At 37.4% G+C, this 25,900-nt stretch overlaps 1 protein-coding gene across 3 annotated transcripts; it reads left to right on the forward strand.

Annotated features, from left to right (window-relative positions):
- Positions 1-543: 543 nt before the first annotated feature.
- WDR44 (WD repeat domain 44) lies at positions 544-25,511 on the forward strand. 3 transcript variants are annotated; one of them, XM_068696901.1, is made up of 20 exons: positions 544-738; positions 7,241-7,274; positions 10,419-10,493; positions 10,984-11,617; positions 12,275-12,405; positions 12,503-12,595; positions 13,494-13,630; positions 14,550-14,633; positions 14,936-15,042; positions 16,004-16,155; positions 17,549-17,687; positions 17,783-17,847; positions 19,030-19,143; positions 19,962-20,084; positions 20,702-20,893; positions 21,065-21,166; positions 21,513-21,628; positions 23,076-23,203; positions 23,892-24,023; positions 24,427-25,511. In XM_068696901.1, exons 1-20 carry the CDS (start codon positions 662-664, stop codon positions 24,516-24,518), a joined length of 2,727 nt encoding a protein of 908 aa, XP_068553002.1. In that variant the 5' UTR covers positions 544-661; the 3' UTR covers positions 24,519-25,511. The 3 variants fall into 3 exon arrangements, with proteins under 3 accessions (XP_068553002.1, XP_068553001.1, XP_068553003.1); XM_068696900.1 differs by having other exon boundaries at positions 545-738; positions 24,424-25,511; XM_068696902.1 differs by lacking the exons at positions 544-738; positions 7,241-7,274 and adding an exon at positions 9,755-9,821 and having other exon boundaries at positions 24,424-25,511.
- Positions 25,512-25,900: the final 389 nt, after the last annotated feature.

Consider the following 25,900-nt stretch of genomic DNA (forward strand, 5'->3'; position numbering starts at 1 on the left):
GGAAGAACTTCTTTACTGAAAGGGTTGTTAGACATTGGAACAGGCTGCCCAGGGAAGTGGTGGAGTCACCATCCCTGGAGGTCTTTAAAAGACGTTTAGATGTAGAGCTTAGGGATATGGTTTAGTGGGAACTGTTAGTGTTAGGTCAGAGGTTGGACTCGATGATCTTGAGATCTCTTCCAACCTAGAAATTCTGTGATTCTGTGAAAATGTGATTCTTGGCCTGGGCCAGCCCTCCTGCACTTGGCATCCCTGGCTGACGGACATAGCCCATAACAGAGCCCCTGCAACCCTGGGCTGGCCAGAGTGGAGGGAAGGGGACAGAACTGGGTGCAGGAGCGCTGTCAGCACGCCTTCCCCTCCCTGCTTCAGCACACCGCACTGCCCTGGGCCAGCGCACAGCCGCAGGGCCGAGTCAGGGGCGGGTCGAGGCGAGCAGAAGGACGCAACACCGCGCCCAGCAGCCCCGCTAGGGGGAGCCGCCATGACGGGAGGCGGCTCCGCCATACTGCCTGCTCCCGCCCTTCCGCCCGGCACAGGGCGGTGCCGCCCCTCTCGCGAGAGCCCCGCGGCCCCCGCCCGCTCCCCCGCCGTGCCCCGAGGTGGCGGCGGCCCGGCCCTGGCCCGGCCCGGTCCCCGCTCCGTGCGGCCCGGCCCCGCCATGGCCTCCGACAGCGACACCGAGGAGTTCTACGACGCGCCCGAGGACGTGCACCTGGCGGCCGCCTCCCCCACGCCGTGAGTCCCCTGCCCTGCCCTGCCCTGCCATACCCTGCCCTGCCCTCCTTTCCCTCCCTGCCCTCAGCGCGGCCCTAAGGGGGGACGTGGCCGCCCCCTCAGCTGAGGTGCGGGGGTCCCGGGGCGGTGGGGCCCTGCCTCAGCCCTGCGGCCCCCAGTAGGGTGCTGGGCCGGGTTGGGGGGCCCTGCTCGGCTGGGGGTTGCTTGGGAGGTGGTGAGGAGACAGGCAAGGGGATGCGAGGGACTGGGGGGGCTCTCGGGGGGCTCTTTTGGGGGCTGGCAGCAGGCGTGGTGTTGGTGAGATGGTAACGGCCCGTCCCGGGCAGCGACACGTAGGGTTTGGAAAAGATGTGTGATGAAATCGGGGCTGGCGGAACTGATTCTGGAGCGCGATTAAAATAAAAGAGCTTTCGGGGGGAAAAGGAGAGAGCAGGCTCCCCCAGCAACAGGCGGACTGTTGCTGTGCGTGAAACAACTTCTGGTGCGCCCTGTCACTTGTTTTTAACAGCGTTGCATTGACGTGTCTGTGAAATGCAAGCGTGGGGTTCTGTGCGGTGAGTTTAACAGCGTTTTACAGCGCGGATTCAGAGCTGTTACCTCAAACAGCGTCACTACATTGTTAATGTTAGTAAAACACATTATTTCTCTTCTAATTTATAAATATCTTGTTTTGTGCTAAAAACAGGTTATGGGTTGTATCAGTTCTGGTTTTCACACAGCCTGGACCAAACCTCTCCATCATCTGATCTCGCAAGATGAGGTTTCATGTAGGTTGTTTGAAGAGCAATAAGATATGGATTGTGGGATCCAGCCATTTGAAGCTTTAATAATTGACTAAGAGCTCATTTTAATCTGTGTGCCAGTGGCCGCTGGATGCCTTGAACAAAGGAAAAACTAGACCGGCACTGCTCACTCCCACATCCTGTATCAAAGCTCTTCTGAACTTAGCTTTTTACATAGCATCATGAAAAGCACATCTTGGCATGCAGTTCTGCAAGATATGGTGAGCCACATTAACAGCACGCTGTTGCTGAAGTGTTGTGTTGCTCCAGCTAACCTTGCCCTGGCAGTAGTGGTCATCAGACTCTCCTGAGTTGCTTTAACTCAGGAATTGAAAGCAGCTGAAAACTAGAAACAGCAAAACCTATTCAGTAAGTTAAAGCAGCTGGAATCTGGGAGGGCAGGGACAGGAGAGGGTAAAGGTGTGGGATTGTGTGGCTAGAAGCAGAAGTGGGAAGCAGGAAACATCATTTGCTTCAAGAGAGCCATTAAATCTGATCTGACTGCATGTCCTGCCTTTTATTTGATACAAATAATGCCATATGTCTAGGCTTGAAAGTTTCCCCCACCTGTATCTAAGCAGAACTTGATATGAAGTTAATAACTTAAAACTGAAGATGCTTTTTGGTTTTGTATTGTTCTTCCATAACGTATAAGGATGCATCGTTGACTCAATTTGATAGAGATCAGACAGCTTGAGTCAAGGAAGGAGTTAATCTCAGAGGATTTACTTTGCAGTGCAGATACTGAATCTGTTACTCAATCTGACGTTGAATCTCTACTAACAATATTGAGAAAATTTTCTCTAAATAAGCTCTGAGATTTCTTAAGAGCTAATTTGGAATTTCCATTGCATGCTTCTTGGAATCAGGATTGTAGTTTTGAGACCTGTATGTGCACTGAGTTGAGATCCACAAAAAACAACCCAAAACCTCATGGGAAGAAGGGCAACTGAAAACAAGTTCATGTGATCCTCTGCAGTTAGAGGTTTTTCCTTGTGCATTCACCATTCTGATATCAGCAAAATGACTTGGGAATTGATTTTACAGCATGTTATGGCCAGTTTTTTGCAAAGTAGTGTAGATATATTTGCCCTCATTAAAATTGTGGGTTTGGTAGCTTCCTCCCTTCTGCCCTGTGTGGGGAAGTTTACTAACTGCTGATACAGAAAATCTGAAAGTGGCAACTTCTTTGCTATTTAATCGTTCTTCTAGTTATCTCTTGTGATATGCAAGAATGGAATTTTCAAGTTGGATGTAAGCTCCCAGTTCCCACCTGCAGTTTGGGTTTCCAAAGATTAAACCCTCTCTCTCAAGGAAGGCACCGTATCTGCATCCTCACATGCACATATGAACTGGTGCTTTATAAGGATTAATTAGTAAAAATTACAGAACTTGTTACAAAATATCACGTCATATAATAATGAACTGAGGTAGCTCATGAATTTATGACTTCTGTAAGGGGAAGTGTGTTTAAATGAGATGTTTGGAGACTATTGTTTTGCCTCTGGGGAAGCCTATATCCTTCCCATCTGCTGCAGGTAGATCTGTCCTTTTGTGGGTAGCTCTGCTTTTGACATGACATGGAGAGTGTCCATCTTACTGATAGCTAGGTCAAAAGCAATGTGCCTTTCTGAAAGCTTTTTAAGATAACTAGTGAAAAAGAAACCAAGGTGCCTATGTGGACCAGTCAATGAAGGCATCTATTTGTTGTACGGTCAACAAATTGGGGAGGGAGAGGTAGTGTGGCAGAAAATGTCCTTATTCAACCTCTATCACTCTGCTTTCAAAAGATGGTAACTACGGAAAAGGTCTTCATGCCTCTAATAATTTCTGGGTCTCTCATGAAGAAAAATGTCAGCTTTGAGATAAGAGAATATGAAGTAAGGCTCCCTTGTTTGGATGCAGGCGTGACTGACTTTATCTCATAAATAGGAAAAGCACTTCACCCACTCAAATCAAGAATAGCCAAACCTATTAGTTTTGAATATCATATACTTAATAGCAAGGAGTAAGTTTGTTCCTGGTATACTCTTATCCTAAAAACTTGTTACAAGAAACCAAACAAAAGGCAGTAGATTCAGGAGATGGTGTAGGTAAAGAGAAATATCGTATGGTACATTCAGAAATTTAAATTCTTAATTCTTTTTTAACTTTTTTTTAACTTAATTATTTTTTAACTTCAGTAGTCCTGTTTTTCTAAAGATGTTTCAACGCTTTTCCTGAAGAAATGAATTTTCTCTGTAGGAAGCTGGATAATGTTAAGGTGTGACCTGTTTATACATGAGACATGTTTAGCACAACTTTGTGTGTGTGTGTGTGTGTTAGCCAGTGCACAAAACTGAAGTCAGCAGGAAGTGGAGCGCTCGTCAGGTTGCTGTAGTGCCTTGCAGCACTGCAGGCAGGTTTCTGCATCCTGAGCTAGCTGAAGATCCCACATGCTTTCTAAGGCTAGCTCAAACAGTGCATTACAGTAGTGACTCGGTGTGGTTTAGAAGGTGTGGACTACCACAGAGAGCAGCTTCAGGAATAATTGTAGCTTCCAGGCCAGCCTTGAGTTAGAGGGAGGAAACCATTGTGTGCCTCTGCAAGGTGAAGGACACCAGTAAGTACTGTGCTGGCTGTGGTTGAGCCTGTATCTTCTGTACAAGGTGCAACAACTGTCCATACCCTTTGAATCTCTTTCCATCTGCCTGTTCCCACTCTTTCTTTGTAACAATGTTCATCCTCCCAGGAAATCAGGCAGTTTACTTCTGGAGTTTGACCAAGGGGAATCGTTTCGCACACTGGGTTTGTTTTTTGAAGGGCTAAATGTATTTTTATTTTTTTTTCCCCCTCTCACAAAACTTAGCAACAAGAAGTTGAAAACATGAAGCTTAGTAAAGATTGAGTTACATGTTGGAAAAAGTACTGGGCTGGAGCTACGAGTGGGAGAGACAGCCTCATGTAGTCTGGTCAGCATTAGGATGAATTTTGCAGCTGAAGAAATACAAAAAAGTTCTTCAGGAATTTGTTTGACTTAGATATTAGTCAGAAATGTTGTTATGTTTGTTCAGGTGAAATGAGCAGGTGAAATAGGATTTTTCTTTGACTACTGCCTAATCTTTATAGATAACCTTGAACTTCTCCCTTTGTTAAACTGGTATTACAATGGTATCATAAGAAAACTGAAGCTAGAAGCATTTTATTTGAAGTGTAATCTACAAAATCTGTTGCTATGAAAGTTTTAATCATATTATTTACTGAACAATCATATGAGAAAACAAAATGAAGTTCTTGCATTTTCTGTGGTGTGTCAGTCTTTATGTTTTACCTGATAACCCTGTAAAGCCACAGACCTTTCAAAGCAAAATCAGTATTTGGTTATTGGGTTGTTGATCTTCATAGAAAATCTTTTCAAACGCTTTTGCTGCTACACACAGAAACACATACAGGCAGGCATTTCAGATGCAGTGTCTATAGCACTATTGGCCTTAACGTAAAACTGAATGGGAAGAAGGCTGGGAACTTCACATGGTTGGGAAGGCGAGACCGTTGCGGAGTAGTGTTGACCTGTAAGATACTTCAGTTACCAAACTTGCTCTTTGGCTTATTTTCTTTATAAATGTAATAGTGCATAAGCAGCAACTAATCATGACTAAGAGAATGATATTGAATAGCTGAAAATTTTTTGGCCAAAATATTTTTCAGGGAAACCACTAAACTTACGTGGCTGTATTATGAACGCGTCTGAAAGTGGTAGCATTGCCAAAGTCATGGAAGCTTTGCAATGTGTTCAAAGCATGATAATTTCAATGACAAAGCTTTACCTTAACATTAGACTTGTATGCTCAATAAATCAAGCAATCAGTACAGTTATATTCTATACCTGTGATCTCTAGCATTTATCCCCTAAGCAGCTTTGTTGTAATGCATCTGAGTAAAACAGTGGGAAATAACATCTGTTTCAGTCTTTTTGAACCTTGCATTTTTTGTTACCCAGTTGGAGGAATGATTTGCCTGTACTGGCAGTGATGTGCTAATTGATGGGAAGTATCAGAAAACTGAAGTAGGGATTTGCACTTTATTTAGGTTGTAACGTCTAAGCAGTACCTTATACAACTGGACCATGTGCTTGCTGAAGCCTAGGCATTAATGTAGTAATTATAAAATGTGTTTCATTATTGAAGTCATTTTGTGTATTTAATGAACTGACACACAATTTGACCTCTGTTTCTGTGGAAATCCAAGAGTAGATAGTAGAACTGAAAATATTTCAGTAACAAGAAATTCAGCACAGGTTCTAGTCTTTCCTAGCAATATATTATTATGGGAGATCAAAGACATGTTTGTTTTTCAGGTCAAAATACCAATTGCTCGCTTTGCACACCGTGGTCAGTACCTTTTAGAAAAGAGCATTCGTTGAAACTGTGTTATAGATCTTGTGTGTTTTAAATGTCAAGATCTGCACAGGAACCAGTTTAAGAGATTAAATTAGTTACAGATAATATAGTGTTTAAACAAATCCTCTGTGCTTTCCTGAACTCTGCTGTACAAATGCAGTCTTTTCTTGTTGCCTTAAAATATTCTCAAACAGTAAAATATAATTAAAAAAGAACCAAAATTCTTAAAAAAAAAAAAAAAATAGTTGGAAATACATCTTTTTCAGAAGATATTGTCTCTTAAAGCCATCATTTTGGAGTCAGGAGGGTCAAATTAGACTGAAATCTGTATTTGTCTGTATTGGTCGGTACGAGATGACACAAACTGTTGAATGTCCCTGACCTTGGTAGCTACCTGGGATGATTTTGCACTCCAGATTGTAGTTACATTTAGTGCTAAGCCTGTAAGGCTGTAATCTGTAACTTGGTCCTGATTGTGACTGACAAACTTCTTTATGTATTCGTAAGATCTTGTAGTCATAATAAACCAAGTGAGTCATTGCTTAAGTATCTTCTAGAATTCTGAAAATCTCGTGAAAATGCAATTTCAGGATATAATAAAGGTTGACAGTTCACAGATGGGATTGCATGGTGATCTGAAGAGAAGTAATTTGATACCAGTCCCCTTTGATACCTTGTTGCATGTAATTAGTGATATGAGAGGTTGTGTGTGAGTGGATGCTAATGCAACTTAACTGCTTCAGTGTATGCATTTTGGAAAGTAAGCAGTGCAAAACTGCTTCTCTCCTTTCATGATGTAAATGCTTACGTTTATATTCAGCATTGTGATTAGAAATGAGAGTTTTCAATTACTAGAGATGTTGAAGAGCAAAATGTCTATGATAATATTGACACTACAGATTAGGATTCAGGCACTTGATTTGCGAGATACTAGGGCATTTGTACTTTGGCTTCCCATTTTGGTGTCCACCCTGTGCTTTCTGTATATATGTGCTGATTTTAAATTGTCTATAATGGGAGATATTCTTCAATGTCTGCTTGGAATAGCATCAGTTTAGAAAAGGGTGATAGAAAAATGGTCTCTAGAAACTTGAGCTGAGAAACTGTCAGGGATTATAGAACCTCCAGTAGATCTGTACATCTTAGTTGGGCACTTACCTCTATGTGGAGCATTTTTTGTAAAAGAGAGAAGTATCAGGAGTATTCACTTTGCTTGTGTGAAGCATCAAGTATACATTAACTGTAAAGGAAGACTGTTAGAGATTGTTTAATATGAAGTTTACTGTTAAGAGATGTATTTTTCTTGGAGCTGTACTTAAGTCTGTCTTCTCTTTCTAACAGGTCACCAACGAAAGTTGGATCCCATGTGTTAAAGGTAAGTTTCTTAAAACCAGACAAATATTTGTTGATGAACATAGTGCTAAGCATTTTCACCTAATGTAGTTGTGCTATGGTAGTTCTAACATCTACACAGACAGGAAATTGTAGACTTTCCTTGCTGTAGGGAGCAACCGTTGGGCTTACATCTCTTGAAGTTCCAACTTCACTTTTATTTACAGTATGTTAACGTGTCATGAAGCTAATTTTATTCAAAAAATAAAAAATGGAATTGAGCTGTACTCAGTTACTAGACTGTCCTCTTTCAGGTGATTTGTGAATAGGAAGTAAGCTCCTGCAGGACTTGTTCTTTTGGTCAGAATTTATCTGAAATAGTTGAGTCTGCTCCCTTCAGTCTTCAAAACAAGAAAAATCTTTGTGTGTATACTTCAGAAAGCCTCCCCTCTAGGTTATATGAAAATAAAATACTATATTTAGCTTATTGAGACAGCATTGCTACTTCCCACGCAGGTAATTGGTATGCTGCATCTGTGCACAGTGACAGTGCAGCTGAAATCTGACACACATTAAATAGGTGAAGAGTTGGAACATTGTACAAATAACACTCATTTGCCTGTCTCAGAAGGGCCAAAGATGGTACTATGTAATACTTTCACATGGAGTAAAGAAGACTTGACACTTTGTCCTAAAAATGCTTGTCACACAACATAAGTGTTTATGACTTGTCAGCAGTGTTAGAAACTAAGTTATAGTACTCTGGTCTCCAGCTGCTAGCAAATCAATAATCTTTTTTTTTTTTTTTTACAGTGATACAATATCTTATGGTATCTCTTGTGGAACAGACTTATCCCTTATTTTGTGTTCTACTTAATATTCCTTTAATCGTAAAGTATTACATGTTTAAACCTTTCAGGAAATGTAACTATCATTCTGACTAAACTCATCACAGTTAAACTAACTTTAATGCCAAATTTTGTTGACTGAACTGTGGCGAATTTTTAGCTATGAAGTTTTGCGTGTTATAGTTTCTTCTTTTTGTTAGTGTCTTCCGAAGTCACTTGTTCAAAGCTGTTTTTGAAGCTGAAGCATTAATTCCTTCTCTGATTGGTACCCTATCAGTTCAGTGAGTGTGTGACTAATGGTATAGTTTGTCTTGGAGTGGGGAAGAATTATTTCTTAAGTCCAAAGTTTAACAGGTGTGGGAGATGGATGTCAACAAAACTAGAAATTAATATAATGGGCTACTGTAGGTACTGGTTACACGTCAGTATTTAAGTTATATCTTTGAAGACAGATTTTTAGTGATAAAGCAAAATAGAACTTGCACTTGAACTAGAAAGATTTTGTATGGAAGGTGGGGAAGGGAGTGGACAGGAAAGCAGAATTTTTCTGTAACTGTAGCTGTCTCTACGTGATACTCCATTTCTAGAGGTCAGAGCTCTAAAAGGTGAATGTTAACAAGTGTTTTTTCCCTAAACATTAGTGTGTGTTAGTATGCTATAAAAAGTTTTTGACTAGCTGAATATCTTAGAAGAAACATCTTACTTTTTTTTTTTTGTCAGCACTAGGTAGTCAGAAAATCTTTCAAAGTCAAAAAAGGAGAGGTCTTTTAAAATACTTGTTGAAAAATGGGAATTAAATGTTTAATATGGAGAATAACGTATTTTGTGTATATCCAAAGCTGTGTAAGCTAAATTAAACTAATAGCCCGACAAAAATATTTTATAATGGTGACAGTTAATCTCCGTGGGCTCTAACATTGTGGGGTGACAGCTGAGGACTGCTGACCTCTGCAGGAATTCAGAGTTCTATATCTGTTGGCAAGAAGGAGTAGAAGAACAGCAGTTCTGTATCTCCACTCAGGGAATTGGTCAAGATGCTAGTATTTGCAGGAAATGTCATAAAAAAACTTGCAAACAGAAAGTACATGATGAACGTGTTAATAGACCATACTAACTGAGGTTAAGGTAGGCTTCTGGTTAAAGCAGTATCCTTCTGTGGTATAAACTACTTCTCTGAACACAAGATTTTTTGGGAGTTGAATATTATTACTCACTGCTAGGGTATTTTCAGACTGGTTTTAAGTCTTTGTATAGATTTCCATACCTAGCATGCCCAATATGTAATCTAAGTCTTCTGTTCACAGGGCTGCTTATCCTAAATATGATGGCTTTAAGTCTTGTGTAATAAAAAGTAATTAAATCAATTGCAAAGACTGGATGCTTTATTTTGGCACACAAACCCACTTCTAGTGAAATCTTTTATTCTTCATTTGATAGGATATGCCAAAGTGTTGATGCTATTTATACATTTCTAAACTATGCTTCTTAAATTGCAAACTGACTTCACATCACTAGTGTAATATCCTCGTAGTGTTGGTGATACATATAGAAACTATAAACAGTATACTCAGTTTTGAATATTCATGCAGTCTTTTATCCAAATGTTCTGAAAATGTTCTTGTTTTTTTGCTTATATCTAGTAATTCCATTTGTTCTGCTACAGTTTATATAAATTTCAGAAGAATCTGCATGAAGATGACTGATAGCAAAAATAGTGCTAGATATAGTTATTGTAGTTGAAGGTAAGATTCCATGTCAGAACCTCAAAGGCGGTTTTGTGACTACTTGATAGATCTGCCTATCTTAACCTGCTAACTTCTAATTGTGTTTCTATCATAAATGGTGATAATACAGTTCTTTCATCCTTTCCCACAACCTGATAAACGGCAAAATATTTTTGTGGCTTTTATTTCCTCCAGATTATTAAATACATGTATTTCTCTAAATTTCATGCTACCTGCAGTTTTATTTCAGTTGAGGTTGCAACCTGTTAAATATATAGAACTTATGCATATAAAAGAAATCTTATTTGGAAAAATATTAATGTTTATCTTGGAGTCTGTTCCATCAGATTTCCCTACGCTGCAGCAATATCAAGGAGAAGGTAGAACACCAAATGTTGAATTGCATTTTTGTTTAGTAGTGTGCAGGCTGACTCTGTGTGCACTAGTGTGAAATAATATTCCTGTGTACAGTGCATTCCTGTGTACTGTACATGTTTATATGACAGTGGGTAAAAATGCAGCAGAATTATTTTCCTTTACATTTTTCTTTACATTTTTTACATTTTACTATTTAGTTTGTTCTTACTACCTTCTACATGTGTCTTTTTTTCATAGGACCTAGACAGCAAACTACACAAAGCTGGAAATGAAACCTTTGTACAAGAAATGAAACAAGATGATTCAAAAGAGGTTAGCTAAATACTGTTTTACATTTTCATCATCACACAAGAAATACTAAATAATAACATTAATCAGTTGTCATCTGAAAACTGACATAGGTTAGAATTCATCGTTAACATGAGATTGTTCATCTAAAGTGTAAATATCAAGCTGAGCATTCTTAAAACAAATTTAAGATTCGTTAGTGATAAATTATTTGTGTAGTTTACAGGATCGTATGTATCAATGTGTGAGAGCTTGGAGGGTTGAACAGCTTTTGAGACAGAACCAGCTGTCTCAAACTAAGTTAGAGGAGTGGAAATTATTCACCTTTATCTTTCAGATATGCCTATTTCTGCACCTAGGTTTTAATCTCCAGAATTTTTAAGCAAAACATACTTTGAATGCAAAGCAACTCTTCAATGGAAGGATTTTTGTGGGTATTGTACAGACCAACTGGTAAGTGTTCTCCAGGAGTGCCTGTTGTTTAACAGTAGAATTTCTTTTTTCATTTCTTTAGATTATTGACAGTATTATAGAAGAAAGCCAGAAGGCACAGCAGCTAGAGGATGATGATTCCTTAGGTACTAGAGGAAAAGGACTGAGTGTTCCAACTTCAGATACAAATGCTTGGATTGCTGGAGCAGGTATCATTAATAATATTCCAGAAGTAATAGCAGCTAAAATATCATTACAAGAAGATCCAAGTGAACCAATGTGTCAGAGTGTGGGTAAGGACACTGACCTGAAGTCTGGGAAGCTTTTGTTTACTTCCGAGGAACAGGAAATTGATAAACTAACAGAAGTAACAAATATGACTGACCATAAAATGGATGAAACTGAAGCACAAGAAGAAACATCAAAAAATGAGGACATAACAGACAAGAAAGAGGCAAATGCTTTAGAGCAAGTGGCTTCAGATTTATCTACCAAAGACCTTCATACAACAGAAGAAATGCCTCCAGCAAAACCTCCAAGGCAGCTTACTGTAGAACCTGATATAGTTGCTAGCACAAAGAAGCCTGTTCCAGCACGACCACCACCTCCAACAAATGTTCCCCCACCAAGACCACCACCACCTGCACGGCCAGCTCCACCACCCCGGAAAAAAAAGAGTGAATTGGATTTTGAAGTGCAAAAACCTGTTTTAGAAGGCAAGTATTCAATTTAAATGGCTTTAGGTGTCTACATGGTAACTGTTTTTGTGTTTTGAGTGAAGAATCATTTAATCTTGTGATTTCAGTTTAATTGACCTGTACAAAGAGGAAAAAGTCTTTTAACAATCTTAGCTTCTTACAATGTAAATATACCCTTTTGCATTACAAATGTTCCTAATTCATGGACTTTCTTGTGTACAGACACGTTTTACCAAAATGGCTACTTTTGCAGCAAGGAGAATTGGCCACAGTAATGCAGAAACAAAACAAAACAAACAAAAAAAACACGTGATACAATTGCAGAAGTATCTTACCATAAAGTATCTGCAATCTGTATTAGCATAGAAATACAAGTCAGGGTGTAATCTGAGGCTTCATGAAAACGAGTAGTTCTAGGTTACTAGAAAAATGATCAAAAGGAAAAAAAAAGTTTCTTAATAAAATTTAAAAGAAGTAGGTGTGAAACCATGCCTGTGCATCCAGCTATGTATGAAAGTGATGAGACACCTATAGTGGTGGTTGGTATAAAAACAAACAAAAACTTGCCAGAAAGGGTGCTTGGGAGTTAAACTATTATGCTAGGACTCCAGTAAACTCTGTAGCATGTCCATGGCTAGTTTTATGCTCTTCTTCCTGATATGAATCTCTTTCCAGTTCCTCGAGAGAATTTCACAGCTGCTGGTCTTTTAACTCCAACTACAGCAACAGAAGGCATGCCCAAGGATTCTCAGCCTTCTTTGGATTTGGCAAGTGCAACTAGTGGAGATAAAATAGTCACTGCACAGGTATTGGGAAATGGTTCTGAGACTGAGAATAACTAATATTTTCTTTGATTCTGTTGTTATACTAGAGACTATGTATTCTATATTTGCAACATTTCAGGAAAATGGGAAAGCAGCTGATGGTCAAACAACAAATGAAGTACTTGGACCACAAAGACCGAGGTCTAATTCTGGAAGAGAGCTCACAGATGAGGTAGTAATATATGTGGTCTACACATAGTACTTTTCTGTGCTTGCAATTTCCTGTCTGAGTTAAATGGAATAGTCACATCATTCTTGCCTTCTGACCCACTATATGCTGTGACTAAAGGCTCAAGTAGAAGGGACAACATGCTGACTTTGTCCACATAAAGACTTTGTAGTTCTTGAGTCATTTGGGGTATTAGTGTTTGAAAGCATGAGGTGTAATAGATATGGGATGATACGAGTCTGTGTTTGTAGCTGTACAAACATAGTACAAGATTCAACATAAGGGAACACCAGGAAACTTGATATATTTTTCATGCATAGGAAAAAGGAAGCAGTCAGCAATAAGAGAATGACCTTCCTAATAATAAGAAATAGTTTGTTCAGTTTATAAACTGCAGTAATCCTAGTGATGTTATCAAACTGTTGCCAGTTTCTATTGGTGTATGTTTGTGGTTGGTTTATTATTGCTGAACAGGTATACTCATGCTCAAAAAAAACCTTTACTTTTGTGTTCTACTTGCTAGGTTTAAATACTCTGTAGGTAAAGGTTCTTCGACTAAATCTAAACTACAGTTGCTAGAATATGTGAAAGGGTATTCAAAATCTTTTAATTACATACTAGCATGGAAGGTGTCAGGCAGTGTCTGATGTCCGTATAGCTTCATTTCTGATCTATGAAATTGAAGCTTGTGATGACATTTAATTGTTTCACTATTTGTAGTGGTTGATAGCACTTGTGCTGAAGTGCCAAAGGCAAGTTTAGCTTGAACTTTCTTTGGAAAATATAATGAATTAGAGAATCATTCTTTAATATAATGTGTAAGACCAGATGACTTCTGTTTTGCTCTAGGTTTTGGAGCCTAATCAACTCATCTTGACTTCACACCTTATTTTTTCCGTAGGAAATTCTGGCAAGTGTAATGATAAAAAACCTTGATACAGGTGAAGAAATACCCCTGAGTTTGGCAGAAGAAAAGTTGCCAACAGGCATTAATCCCCTTACTTTGCATATCATGAGGAGAACTAAGGAATATGTCAGGTATGAATGATGATAGCTTTCAGCTCTTTATAATACTGTTGCTCTCATTGTTTTTGCATGCATAGGGACTCTTCTTATGCAATTAAGATCCCTGATCAATCTGTCTCTAATTTGTACGTTCAATTCCCAGCTCTTTATGAACTAGCTTATTTATTGAGGCAACAGAATTGTTTATTGAATTATTCTAATTTAACTAAAACTTGATGATAGTACTGGAATGTGCGCCTCTCAGGGAAATATCTCTGAAAATCCAACTGAACTGCAGTTAGCACTAAATGTGCCAAATATTATCATTTCCCTTATGAATTAAAGTACTTGAATGCAAACAGTAATTATTATGCTCATGCTACCTCCTCCTTTAAGCTTTTCAGTGTTTAATTTAGTAGAATATGGTGCTGTGAGATCTGTGGTCATTACAGCTGACTACATGGGGGTTTTCCTTTTCTCAGCAGAACATTAGGCCCTTCTGATGCTTAAAACTGATTCTATTTGTAAAACTTGGTTTTAAAAAAAAAATCTAGACTGACTTGGTTTCTTGATTTCCATCATCAAGAAATTGGATTTTTTTCCTAATGCCTAAAATTAAGTGCATTAAAATTAGATAACTTCTTTTTTTCTTTTTCTTTTTTCCATTGCTCTATTATTGAAAAGCTCACTTCTATAAAACTGTATCTTTGGTACCTAGGGAATATATGCAGTGTTAGTATCAAGATTCCTAACAATTGAAAGACCTGTTTTATCACTTGGTTAACATTGTGTCCGTATATTTCTGATATGTGATGTGAAAGAATGAAGTGGAATCCTAAAGTTTCTACTTCATTGATAGTCGGATCCTAAAGATCCTACTTTGTTGATGTTTCAGTCAGTTTAGATTTAGCATGATTTTATACTAAACAACAATCACTTCTGTATTTCCTAGTAATGATGCAGCCCAGTCTGATGATGAAGACAAAATACAGACGCAGCAAACAGACACTGATGGAGGGAGGTTAAAGCAGAAAACGTAAGATGTTGTTTCATGTCCCTACGAAAAAATGTCAGATTTCATTTTAGTAACCTGAAGTTCTCCTTCTCGCTTTTGAACAAGTTCACTTTTAGGTACAAGTGATACCTGAAACTACATAAGCCCATTGTTCTGCAGTTAAATTAAAGGTTACATGACTGCTGGCAAATTAAATGCTTATTTTTAGAAGCAGTAATGGAAAACAGTAATACTTCATTTCAAATCAAAGTTATTGATTCGTAATAGGGGAAAATAAGAATTTGCCAGTATTATGTGTTGAAAAAGTTTCCTTGCTTTTTAAGGACCCAGCTGAAAAAATTTCTCGGCAAATCTGTAAAGCGAGCAAAGCACCTTGCTGAAGAATATGGTGAACGCGCTGTAAATAAAGTCAAGAGTGTTCGAGATGAAGGTCAGTAACACTGTTTCCATGCCCCGCAAATAAGTCTGTTTATCCTCACGCGTCTTGAAATTGAAGCTGGCTGAGGGGCATTTACCACTGTATGCTACCACGGTATAGTTGATAATGATGTGGCTTCTTAAAGTTTGTAGCTGAGTAGGCATTTTGAGAATATCAGGCTACAAGAATGAATTCTTGTGTAGTAGCTGGTGAATGACCTTTTTGGCTAAATCAGTTAAATTCTGTATTTTTTTTATGCTGTTAGAAAGCTGTCTGGATATGAAAACAAACTTTTTGAGAAGTTATTCCAGCAAAGTAAGAAGTTGGGATTGTCTTCACTGCTTTAATGAAATCAGATAGTTTTCAGACAGTCAATTCCATATTCTCATAACAACAGAGCTCCTATTAGTTTTCCTAGCTACAACTGAATTCTCCCTTTGTTTCACCATTATTTTTTTTCAGGCATATATGATACTTCAGTAAGCCAGTCTAACCGTAGCCTGAGATAAGTGCTATAGAATTGCTGTGCTTTAGAATCCTATGTTACCACTGACTGTTTGCCCCACCTGTTTTTGCAATTCTTATGCTTCACAGTCACACTACCTGGCCATTTCAGCACATAGAAACCAATACAATTAAATGGATGATTTTCAGCATGCATTAAATTGACAGAAATTGCTAACCACAGGATGTGCTGAATGCAAAACTTGTTGCAAGAAACAGGGCAGAACAAAAAATGATGGCAATTACTTCTAGTGTTGACTGTTTGGATATACTGCAACCTAAAATCAGCGTAAATGTATTTTTAGACCTTGATGCAACAGTACTTTTGTTTTGCTTTAAGATCTTAAAATTGCCTATCAAAAGTTGCTAATTCAAGACTGATTTGCTACCAAAATGTTTTGGCACAAATGCTTTCTAATAGAAAAAATGTATGCTGCAATATGTACTTCCAAATTTGTGTTCCTCTTAGTCTTCCATACAGATCAAGATGATCCTTCTTCCAGTGATGATGAAGGGATGCCATATACAAGACCAGTTAAGTTCAAAGCAGCACATGGCTTCAAGGGACCTTATGATTTTGAGCAAATTAAAGTTGTTCAGGATCTCAGCGGGGAACATATGGTATGTCTCAAATTTCTTCTGTGGCTTTTTTTCATTTCTTCTGATGACCTTCAGAAATAACTGTCAAATTTCTTCTTGAAATTTTCATTCCGAAAAAGTAATATTTTGACGTGGCAAAACCACCACATCTGGCAAGAAATGGAAATTCAGCTGATTTGATGAGATCATCAGAAAAAAAAAAAAAAAACAGTAGTCTGCACATACTTAGGCATGAGGAATTCTCCAGAACTTTTCCTCAGAAGAGTTTGTTTTTCTGGTTCCTGTAATTACAAATCTAGGCTGAGTAGGCTATGATTCGCTACCAGAACTGAGCACAGAGCAGTGAGTTTGACCCAATCAGCAGCAAATAAGATGTTCTGCTTAACAGAGATTTGACTGTAAGTATTGAACTACAAGACTGCATTGGTTCCATAGGCAAAAGTGGGGAGAGATTAATGGGGTATGTACATTGGAATGATAAGGATGGAAGAGACTGGAGTGTGATAATTGCAAAAGGACAACTGGAGAGCGATGCAGCAGAATTACCTGTCCATCACTGAAGTGTGCATGCTCCCCTGCAGAGTCTGAAATGCACTGTAGTATTCCTGACTTCCCAGATACTTCTGACAGCAGCTGTGTAACAGCAATTGAAGCTGTCCTTTATCTTTAACTGTTAGGCCAAGGATAATGACCTGTACTAACCAGTTTGACTGTAGAGTTCAAGCTTGCCCTCCAAAACTGAAGTTTCTGGTCCTGAAGGTAATACATCTGTATAAGGTTTTCATCCAGTCAGTAGCTGACTTCTTAAAACCTAGAAAATTACCCAAAAGTATCCTAAGAGAAAGTTAGATTGGTGGAATCAAGTACCTCGTAGCTGTTCATTAAATAACAAAGAAGGACGTCGAATACTGCTTGTGCAGTGTTGTGTTCTTGTTGGTTGCTGACTTCTTGAACTTTGCACTGGAAAAATAATTGTTGTCATCACAGGCTTTGCAAAATGCTCATTTAATTTATATATACATAGCACTTGGTTCGGGTGCCAGAATGCAACTAAGCATGATTTCTCAAAAAAAGAGATAACACAGCTTGTGGTAACTTCAAGCACAGCTACAAATATTTGCTACTTCTGCAAATAAGTCCTGCCTTGCTGACTGTTAGTAAGCATATCAGTTTTACATAGAATGCTGTGGCAACATTGAGCTTCCTTAACTCCTCTCTTCCAGAATAATCTTCCCTATATGCTTCATCTTTTCAACTATTTTTTGCAAAGCTTGTTACGCTGTCCACAAGTTTTAACAACTACCTTTCAGTGTCTTGATAGTGTGTCTTAAATCATATCAGTGGATATTCTAGAAGGGTTTTTTGCTATGGAAAAGGGCACTTTAACTTAAACCACAATCTTTGTTTTTTACAGGGTGCTGTTTGGACAATGAAATTCTCTCACTGTGGTCGATTACTTGCATCTGCAGGACAGGACAATGTAGTGAGAATATGGGTTTTAAAAAATGCTTTTGACTACTTTAATAATATGCGAATGAAATACAACACAGAAGGTATCTTTCTGTATATTAGTAGAGCTCTACAACATTAGAAATTCTAGTTTTGTAGTAACATAGAGATGATCGTGGAATTTCTGCCTTTGTTCTAGGCCGTGTTTCTCCTTCCCCATCTCAAGAAAGTCTGAATTCTTCGAAGTCTGATACTGATGCAGGGGTATGCGTATTAGATATTGAGGGGGAAAGAGGTGGGGGGAGAAGTTGCACTGTTCCGCAATGCCAAATCTTCATTGTCACTTCATCCAAACGCGTTAAAGAATTTTTGTCCTGAGGCATGGGCACACTGTTTAATCAACAGATTTCATCAGTTGAATACTGTTATCCCATATATATGAAATATAAGCAAGAAAAAGTCATTAAACGCAATGCATTACAAAATCTGCTTAACTTCGCTGTGACCTTCTGACAACTAACTCGTTCCTCAGAGTAGATTTCAGAATTAAATACTAAAGAAGGAAAAAACATTATTGAATTTGTTGACCTAGTGTTTTGTCTTAGAGCATTACTTGGAGTTAACATTTGACTTGATGTCTTTTCTGAGAAAAGGCAAGCTGAGTAATAGGATACTCAGAAGCCTGTTAAAACATGATGTTCTTTACACATCTGTATAGAATTAAATGGAACATATCAGACCAAAAGTTAGGACATTGTTACTTGTATTCAGATATTTTGTAAACTTGCCATTAAAATCTACATAATCAGGATTTTTCTATTTTTGGTTTTCAGTAATGTAAGAAAAAGATAATAAAATTGGGGGTAAAGTTTTTTAGCAGTAGCATTATTTAATGTGTTGCCTTGGTGGTGAGGAACCTTTCCTTACCCTTAAGTGAATATGCCACACACAGCAGGGTTGTTGTTTTGATTTTTTTCATGAGAGCTTTAGTATAGGAACTTCTAATTTTGTTTTGCACTTGTCTATTCTGGAAGGCGCTTTTATTAGGAAGCTAACGTTCTTGGTATGTGCTAGGAATATTGAAAAATACGTCAGTTTATTTTCTAAATCGAAATGCACTTTCAAGTTTGGTATGCTCTGTTCCAAAAACTTATCTTCAACTGTTTGCTTTAATTGCTGTCAAGCTTATCCCATTGAATAAAAGCTGTATTGATGGACAGTGTAGAGCTGCTTTGTTTTGGCATTTTGAGATGATGTTTCACAGCGCATTTGTACTTGAAAATGACTGTTTTATTTTTTTTATTAGGACAGTGCTGTTTATTTTAACTTTTCTAAGAGTAGTTATTCAAATTCATATTGGTCCTGTAGATTTTGTTAGCAGTAAATGCTTTATTTTTAATTTTTCCAGCTGACATATTCTAATGTTTCAAAACACTTATCTGATAGATTTGCAGTGGAGTTGATGAAGATCCAGATGATAAAAATGCCCCGTTTCGTCAACGACCATTTTGCAAATACAAAGGCCACACAGCAGATCTTCTTGATCTTTCCTGGTCTAAAGTAAGGCACCATAATAGAGACATCACAGTTCTGTGTTTTCATTGTTTTCTTTTGACAAATGTCATTGGAACTATATTTATAAACAATATGAAATAATTTTTGAATTTAAAATGAAAGGTTTTTAGAGACATTGCTTACTGCATCTGAAATAACTGATAAAATGAATAAACTTCTTAGACTTCTCTAAGTCTTTAAAAAAAAAAAAAAAAGCTAGTAACAATTACAGTTGTGTATTCACTACTAAAGCTAGGTTAATTGTTTAGAGTGAGAGGAAAAAAATTTCCATTGAGCAATTTTGTGATTTCTGATTTATGGCATTAACTGCTTTTCTTGATTTCCATATACTTCACTGTTTTTTGCAAAATGTACAGATTCTATAGTTATTGAAAACATAATATATATTACCTTGTACTAAATAGAAACTAGAGAATTTTCTTGTACTTTTGAAATGTTTCACATGAAGCTAACTTGAGTAATTCTTCATATTGGAAGACTTGTCATTTTATTTAAGAATTCAGTCTGGTTGGAGGACCTTAGGCAGGAGAGGCTCTCAACCCCTTCTCTGAAGACTATTTTGCAATAAAACCCTCTCTTTTATACCACGTTACAATCAATGCCCTGGAAATACTGTGCTAAAGAAAATTGTCGCATCACAGTGAGCCAGTGTTAAACTAGGATTGTTAAACGTATTCATCAGTTGCAAGAAAGCATGTACAAGGCACTGTAATGCAAGCCAAAATTTGCAGTATCAGGTTGCTCCTGTATTTTCTGTTAACGTTTGTGCCTGTTAATAACCGTGGAATTCTTTTGTTCCACAGAATTACTTCCTGCTTTCTTCTTCTATGGACAAAACTGTCAGATTATGGCACATATCAAGAAGAGAATGTCTCTGCTGTTTCCAGCATATAGACTTTGTTACTGCTATAGCATTCCATCCAAGGGTAAGCGTAATTGCCCGGTTTCTTCTAGAGACAGAATTTGAAATGACAAGAGTCTTCCCCCTTTACTTTTGATTTTTAAAAGCACATTGAATAACAGCATTTGTACACTTCAAAAATATCCCCATTAGATAATATTCCAGAATTGTGTGTTGATCTTCATCAAACATCTCCAGAAATGTACGTTTAACCATACAGAGCTTCCTAATATTAATAAAACTGAAGGAGAGAAGCATTTTTGGCATTCCCTGAATCTATTCATATGTAAATAATAGATGCATTAGGAACTCTGAAGGGAACTTTGAGCTCCTGACAGGATTAGTATTTTTCTAACTTACGTTCAGAGGATAAAAAAGTAACAGTGAACAATTCTCTAACTTGAAGTACTTGTGTTCCTTTGACAAGGTTAAACGTGTTCAGTCTAAAATCTCTAAGAAACTGAACTCTTTTTTACCAGTAACGTTAACATTGTCTTTTCAGTCATCTGAAACTTCACAATCAATTAATTTGGGAGGCTCTAGAGAAGAGGTTGTTTCAAAGTGGGGTAGGAATATTTTAAGGAAATACTTGAAGGGCATGTTCATAGCATAAGCTGAGATTAATGCAGTGTGTCCTCTCAGGATGACAGGTACTTCTTAAGTGGTTCATTGGATGGGAAACTTCGACTCTGGAACATTCCTGATAAAAAAGTGGCATTATGGAATGAAGTAGATGGGCAGACAAAATTGATTACAGCTGCCAACTTTTGTCAGAATGGCAAATATGCAGTCATAGGCACATATGATGGAAGATGCATCTTCTATGACACAGAGGTAAAAAGTTTTGAAACCGTTTTCTCGTGCTAAAGAAAAAATGGATTTAAAAGTCATGCTTATAATTTACCTATAAAGAATCAAACCTGTTAGAACTTGAAGCAAAATAGCTTGAAATTGAAGTTTTTACATGATTATTTCAAATCAGGATAAAATTTAATTTCTTTTCAGCACTTGAAGTACCATACACAAATTCATGTGCGTTCTACTAGAGGCCGAAATAGAGTTGGAAGAAAAATTACTGGCATTGAACCTTTGCCTGGGGAAAATAAGGTACCGTTATTCAGTGCAACTTTGGCTTAGTCTGGCATTTATATCTAATGCTCAGTAAGTTTGTTTTGCTTGCTCAGCTAAGCTATTTGCTGTAACTGGCTTAAATCAAGATTCTTCTAAGACTCCTAAAACAAAATTGCTCTTTGGTGTTACACTCTTACAGAACGCTGAGTAGTGTTAAAACATTTTTTAAATGACATTTTACTCTGATTAATGCAAAACTGAGAAAACTGTATATGGCTTTCACTGATTTTTTTTTTTTTAATTCTTACTGTTTGAATTAACTCTGTTGCTCCTTCTTGGGCATGCTAATGGTTTTCTCTTCTACATTTCTTATCTTTTCTAGATATTGGTGACATCAAATGATTCCAGAATCAGATTGTATGACCTAAGAGATTTGTCTTTATCTATGAAATATAAAGGCTATGTCAACAGTAGCAGCCAAATCAAAGCCAGCTTTAGGTAAGACAGGAGTTCTTGAATTTTGGAAATACCATAGATGAAGTACAGAGGCTTTTGGCTGAATAACCCGTTTAGTTCGGTATGCAAGTGAGTCTGAAATATCACTTAGCTCAGAATACAAAGGTAACTGCAGGCTCTGGTCAAGAATGACATAACTGCCTATGGGCTGAGATCCTTCTATAAATGAGTGAATCCTTTTATATTGACAGTGTGATCATTCTAATTACGAGAACTGTGCTGCAGCTGGTAGGGTTGGAACACTGTATTCTTTCTCCTCTGTGGTAAATACATTTAATGCCCTTACTTTTGTTGTGTTGTAGATTGGTTGTTGGTCACCCAAATATTGCTCAAGGCTGTTGGTAACCCCATGTATCATAACTGTCAGGAAACAGCCTGAAAATCTGAGTTTGAATTCTTTTTTCCTGTTTCCCTGTGCTTATTGAAGATATTCTTCTCAGTTTGGGTGTATTGCTGTGACTGTCGCAGAAATAGTAGTTTTTAGGATAGAAAAAGGAAGGGCAGAAGGGGAGAAGAACATCTACTCTACTTCTCTTTGAGCCTTTTAGAAGTTGAAGGGGAAAAACTCTTGGTTATTTTTCTAAGCTAGATGTTTGAGCACAGGAAGGTGGTGTTTAAGGAGAATAATAGTAGGTTTAATCTTGGTTGTCATGTGGTGGTCTTTGGGTCAGCTTAAAGATGGTTTCGGTATTTCACGGAATGGCTGATGTTGGAAGGGACCTCTGGAGGTTATCTTGTGCAGACCCATGCTCAAGATTAATTTCCCAAATTAAGTCATTTCTACTTACAAGACTGTAGCGTGGTATTAGTTTTGATAAGTAGCATATGTATATAGTAAGTAAATTATATACTTGAGTATATATTTATATATATTATATAAATATATATATTAAGTGCATGTATGGTTTTGTCTCTGTCAGTGTGTATTAGTCATCTGGTTAGTCTTATTGAATGCCTTTCATCTTCCACTTGTGTGGACTTTTGTCTGCCCATAATTTGTATTGCAAACGATTCCTGTTACACAGTCTCAGGTGTTCACGCAGGTCCCAGACTCAGAAGCAAATTGTGCCCAAAAATTATGCCACTTTTTTGTTGTTGAGCATAGCTGTTTAGTTTAACCCTATTCTATTCTAGTATTACCCTATTATACGAGATGCTGCAGGAGAATGGCTTCTGTGCACCATTATGAAGTTGTCTTATTCACAAGAACAGTTTTTTCAAAGTTTTTTTCTTTCATCAAGAAGCTTACATATACCTTTTCTTAGAGACTGCAGATCAAAAAATACAGTCTTCAAAGATAAAGGAGCAGTTTTGAGTTGTGAACTTAGCATGGCTGCATTTGTAAAGTTGCAAGTCATCTGAAGTGCCGTTGTAACAGTTGCTTGAACATCCGGTGAAAGTAATGTTTTTTTCTTCTTTCTATCTTTAGCCATGACTTTACGTACATTGTAAGTGGTTCAGAAGATAAATATGTTTATATTTGGAGTACCTACCATGACTTGAGCAAGTTTACATCTGTAAGAAGAGACCGTAATGACTTCTGGGAAGGCATTAAAGGTAAACCAGTTTTTGATCTTTGTTTTATCAAAGCTTATATGATTTCAAAAATTAAAAATATTTTTCTTTCAGTTTTAATTTGCTTGGCAGTGCTATTCATTTAGTTTGAACAACTTGTTAGCATTTCAAAAGAAAGGTGATATTAGGTTGTGGGCTTTTAATAACTGGACTCTGTCAGAAAACCTTGTCCTCAGGAAAATGATGCATGAGATTGGGATGCATGACTGGGATGGCAAGTGGCGAAGTAGCTTCAATCAGAGATTCTAAATGAATGTAATGTATCACTGGCAGAAATTGATTGCTCATCAACACTTAAATCCTTTATGGAAAAGTAACTTTGCAAACAAATGCAAACATTTTTATTGTTCTTTAAAATCTATAATGAAAGAAAAAAATGCAGCTCTCTTCTATTTATCCACCATGCCCCCCATACCCAAGTGTTTGGAAAATGCAGGACTGTTTATATTAAATGTGCTTCAGAGTTCTTGACAACTGGTTTTGGGCACTTCAAAGAGCTTCTGAGATCCTCAATCTTGTAAAACAATGAAAATTGTTCCTTGAATTATGAGCTTACCTGGTTCCACTAGCACTGGTATTCTGGGATATTTACTGAAATGTATGCTTGCTGTTTCTTGTAAAGATTAATAATTCCTTGAAACAATGTAATCAAAATCATGTCTTTCTGAAGCACACAATGCAGTGGTGACATCTGCGATTTTTGCTCCCAATCCTGGCTTAATGGTATCTCTGGAAACTTCTGATAAGCAAGAAGCTGAAAGTAAAGGAGAAGATTCTGAAACAGCAGATACCATTCCCTCTGGTAGGTATTTAAGATGATCTCTGCTTGTTAGCATGGTATGAGAAGGAAAACAAGAAAACTACTTTCAGTTTGGGAGGGAGGCTTTGGAACAAAAGTCCTTGTAGGGAGCATGGATATATTCGTGACTTAGCAGTGGAACATTTTGACAGCTCTTGCATTCTTAAAATCACAGAGAAAATGAAGTGAGGGGCATAGCTAGTGCTCTTTGTACTTTAGGTTTTTTCTTGTTATATCTGAGCTGTTATGAGGTATGTCTGTCTCTACCATATATATAATGTAATAGTCCCTTTCCTAGAAACGCAGATGTTTCTTGAAGTAATAGTTAGAAATAACGTTTATATACATTTATATATATATATAACAGTTAAATAGAAATAACAGTTTATTCTTTTTCCTTAAGGAGCATTGAAGACGGATCACACGGAAGTGCTTTTATCAGCTGACTTTACTGGAGCAATCAAAGTCTTCATTAACAAAAAGAAATATGTATCTTAATTATTTTGCAACTGACAGCATAAAGCTATGGTACTATGGGATTCAAATTCCATAAATAATGTGGGTAAAAGCAAAGTATCTAATGTAATAATGTTACCGGCTGATTTATTTTAAAATCTTTATTTTAAGGCTACTTAAATATTGGATCCTTGGAAAGCAGTGTACCTATTAACACCTGGGCTTATAGAATAGAGAGGAATGTGTGAGAATAATCCTGCCATACATTAGAATCTAAACTTTCTGGGGGGAAAAAAAAAAGATATTTGCAATGTAATTGTGAACCTGCACAGGTTTCTGCACGAAAACGTATTCACACAGGTGTGTGCCTTTTGGTTACATGCGCTAATTTGAACATATATCAAGAGGAATATAGTGGTGCTTGTGGCCACTAGATGTCAGGAGTGAGAGTGGAGACGGATGGAGGGGAGGGATGGCTGAAAAGATGCTGAATGATTGTCTGATCTTTGCACAAAAATCCATTTGAGAAAGATCTTGAATTTGTAGTAGTTCTTGTTCAGAATTTTAAGTTATGCAAGTTATCAGTGGGTCAGCAACCATGTGTAAATGTTTTTATAAATTTCTGAACTTCAGGACGTGAAAATTTTTGTTGTCTTTTAATTGTCGTGGACTTTAGATTCTTATATATAATTTTTTTGCACACTGGAGCACAATACTTGTGTAAAGAATTCTCTCATTCCTTGTTCATGGGCACCAGGATATATTCACCTTCCAGATAAAATTAAGCTGCATTAGAAAATTCTTATATTTTACAACTATGTAAAATAAATTGTTTACATTTTTTAAGCATTGTAGCTTAAAGTTCTAAGTTCCTGTTTATTTGTTTAGTGCCACTGAATTTTGAAAGTCTTTGTAAATATTCATATAAAACACCTATGAAGTAACATTCTGGGCATCATAACCCACGAAATGTTATTGATGGTCAAGTGTTTCAGAGAACAGATGTATCATTAAACTTGGTCACACACTTGGAAATTGTTGCTTCTTTTCCATTTTGGTTCATAAATTTGCCTTTTGTCTAAATAACTTTGATCAGTTTCTCACATCATTGTCTTGCATTCACTTGTTACTTTGGAGTTCTGCTTTGTCTGATCTTGTCACTTTTTAACAACTTTATTTCTGAAATAATGGGGAATAGTGTATTGGAAATGGATAAGCTGGTTTTTTAAGCATAGTTAAAGAGTAGTTACATGGTAATTTAATGTAAGGAGGAGACTTCAAAAGTGTGTAAAGAGAGTTGTCCTTTCCATTAGTGGAAGAACAAAGGTATGGAAAGTCAGGAAATCAGTTCTTCTCTTTTAATTCTTTTCTTGCTTGGGAGAATTTGACCATGACTGTGTAAGACTGTACCAGTACAAGAAAGG

The sequence above is a fragment of the Anas acuta genome, chromosome 13, assembly GCF_963932015.1.
Source record: "Anas acuta chromosome 13, bAnaAcu1.1, whole genome shotgun sequence".
Taxonomy (NCBI): Eukaryota; Metazoa; Chordata; class Aves; order Anseriformes; family Anatidae; genus Anas; species Anas acuta.

What these genes read in the sequence shown, in the direction of transcription:
- WDR44 (XM_068696900.1), top strand. Translation starts at nt 662, where the DNA reads ATGGCCTCCGACAGCGACACCGAGGAGTTCTACGACGCGCCCGAGGAC. An exon ending in TTGGATCCCATGTGTTAAAG is followed by an intron (nt 7,275 to 10,418) that starts GTAAGTTTCTTA and finishes TTTTTTTCATAG; the next exon opens with GACCTAGACAGCAAACTACA. An exon ending in GCATCTTCTATGACACAGAG is followed by an intron (nt 20,894 to 21,064) that starts GTAAAAAGTTTT and finishes ATTTCTTTTCAG; the next exon opens with CACTTGAAGTACCATACACA.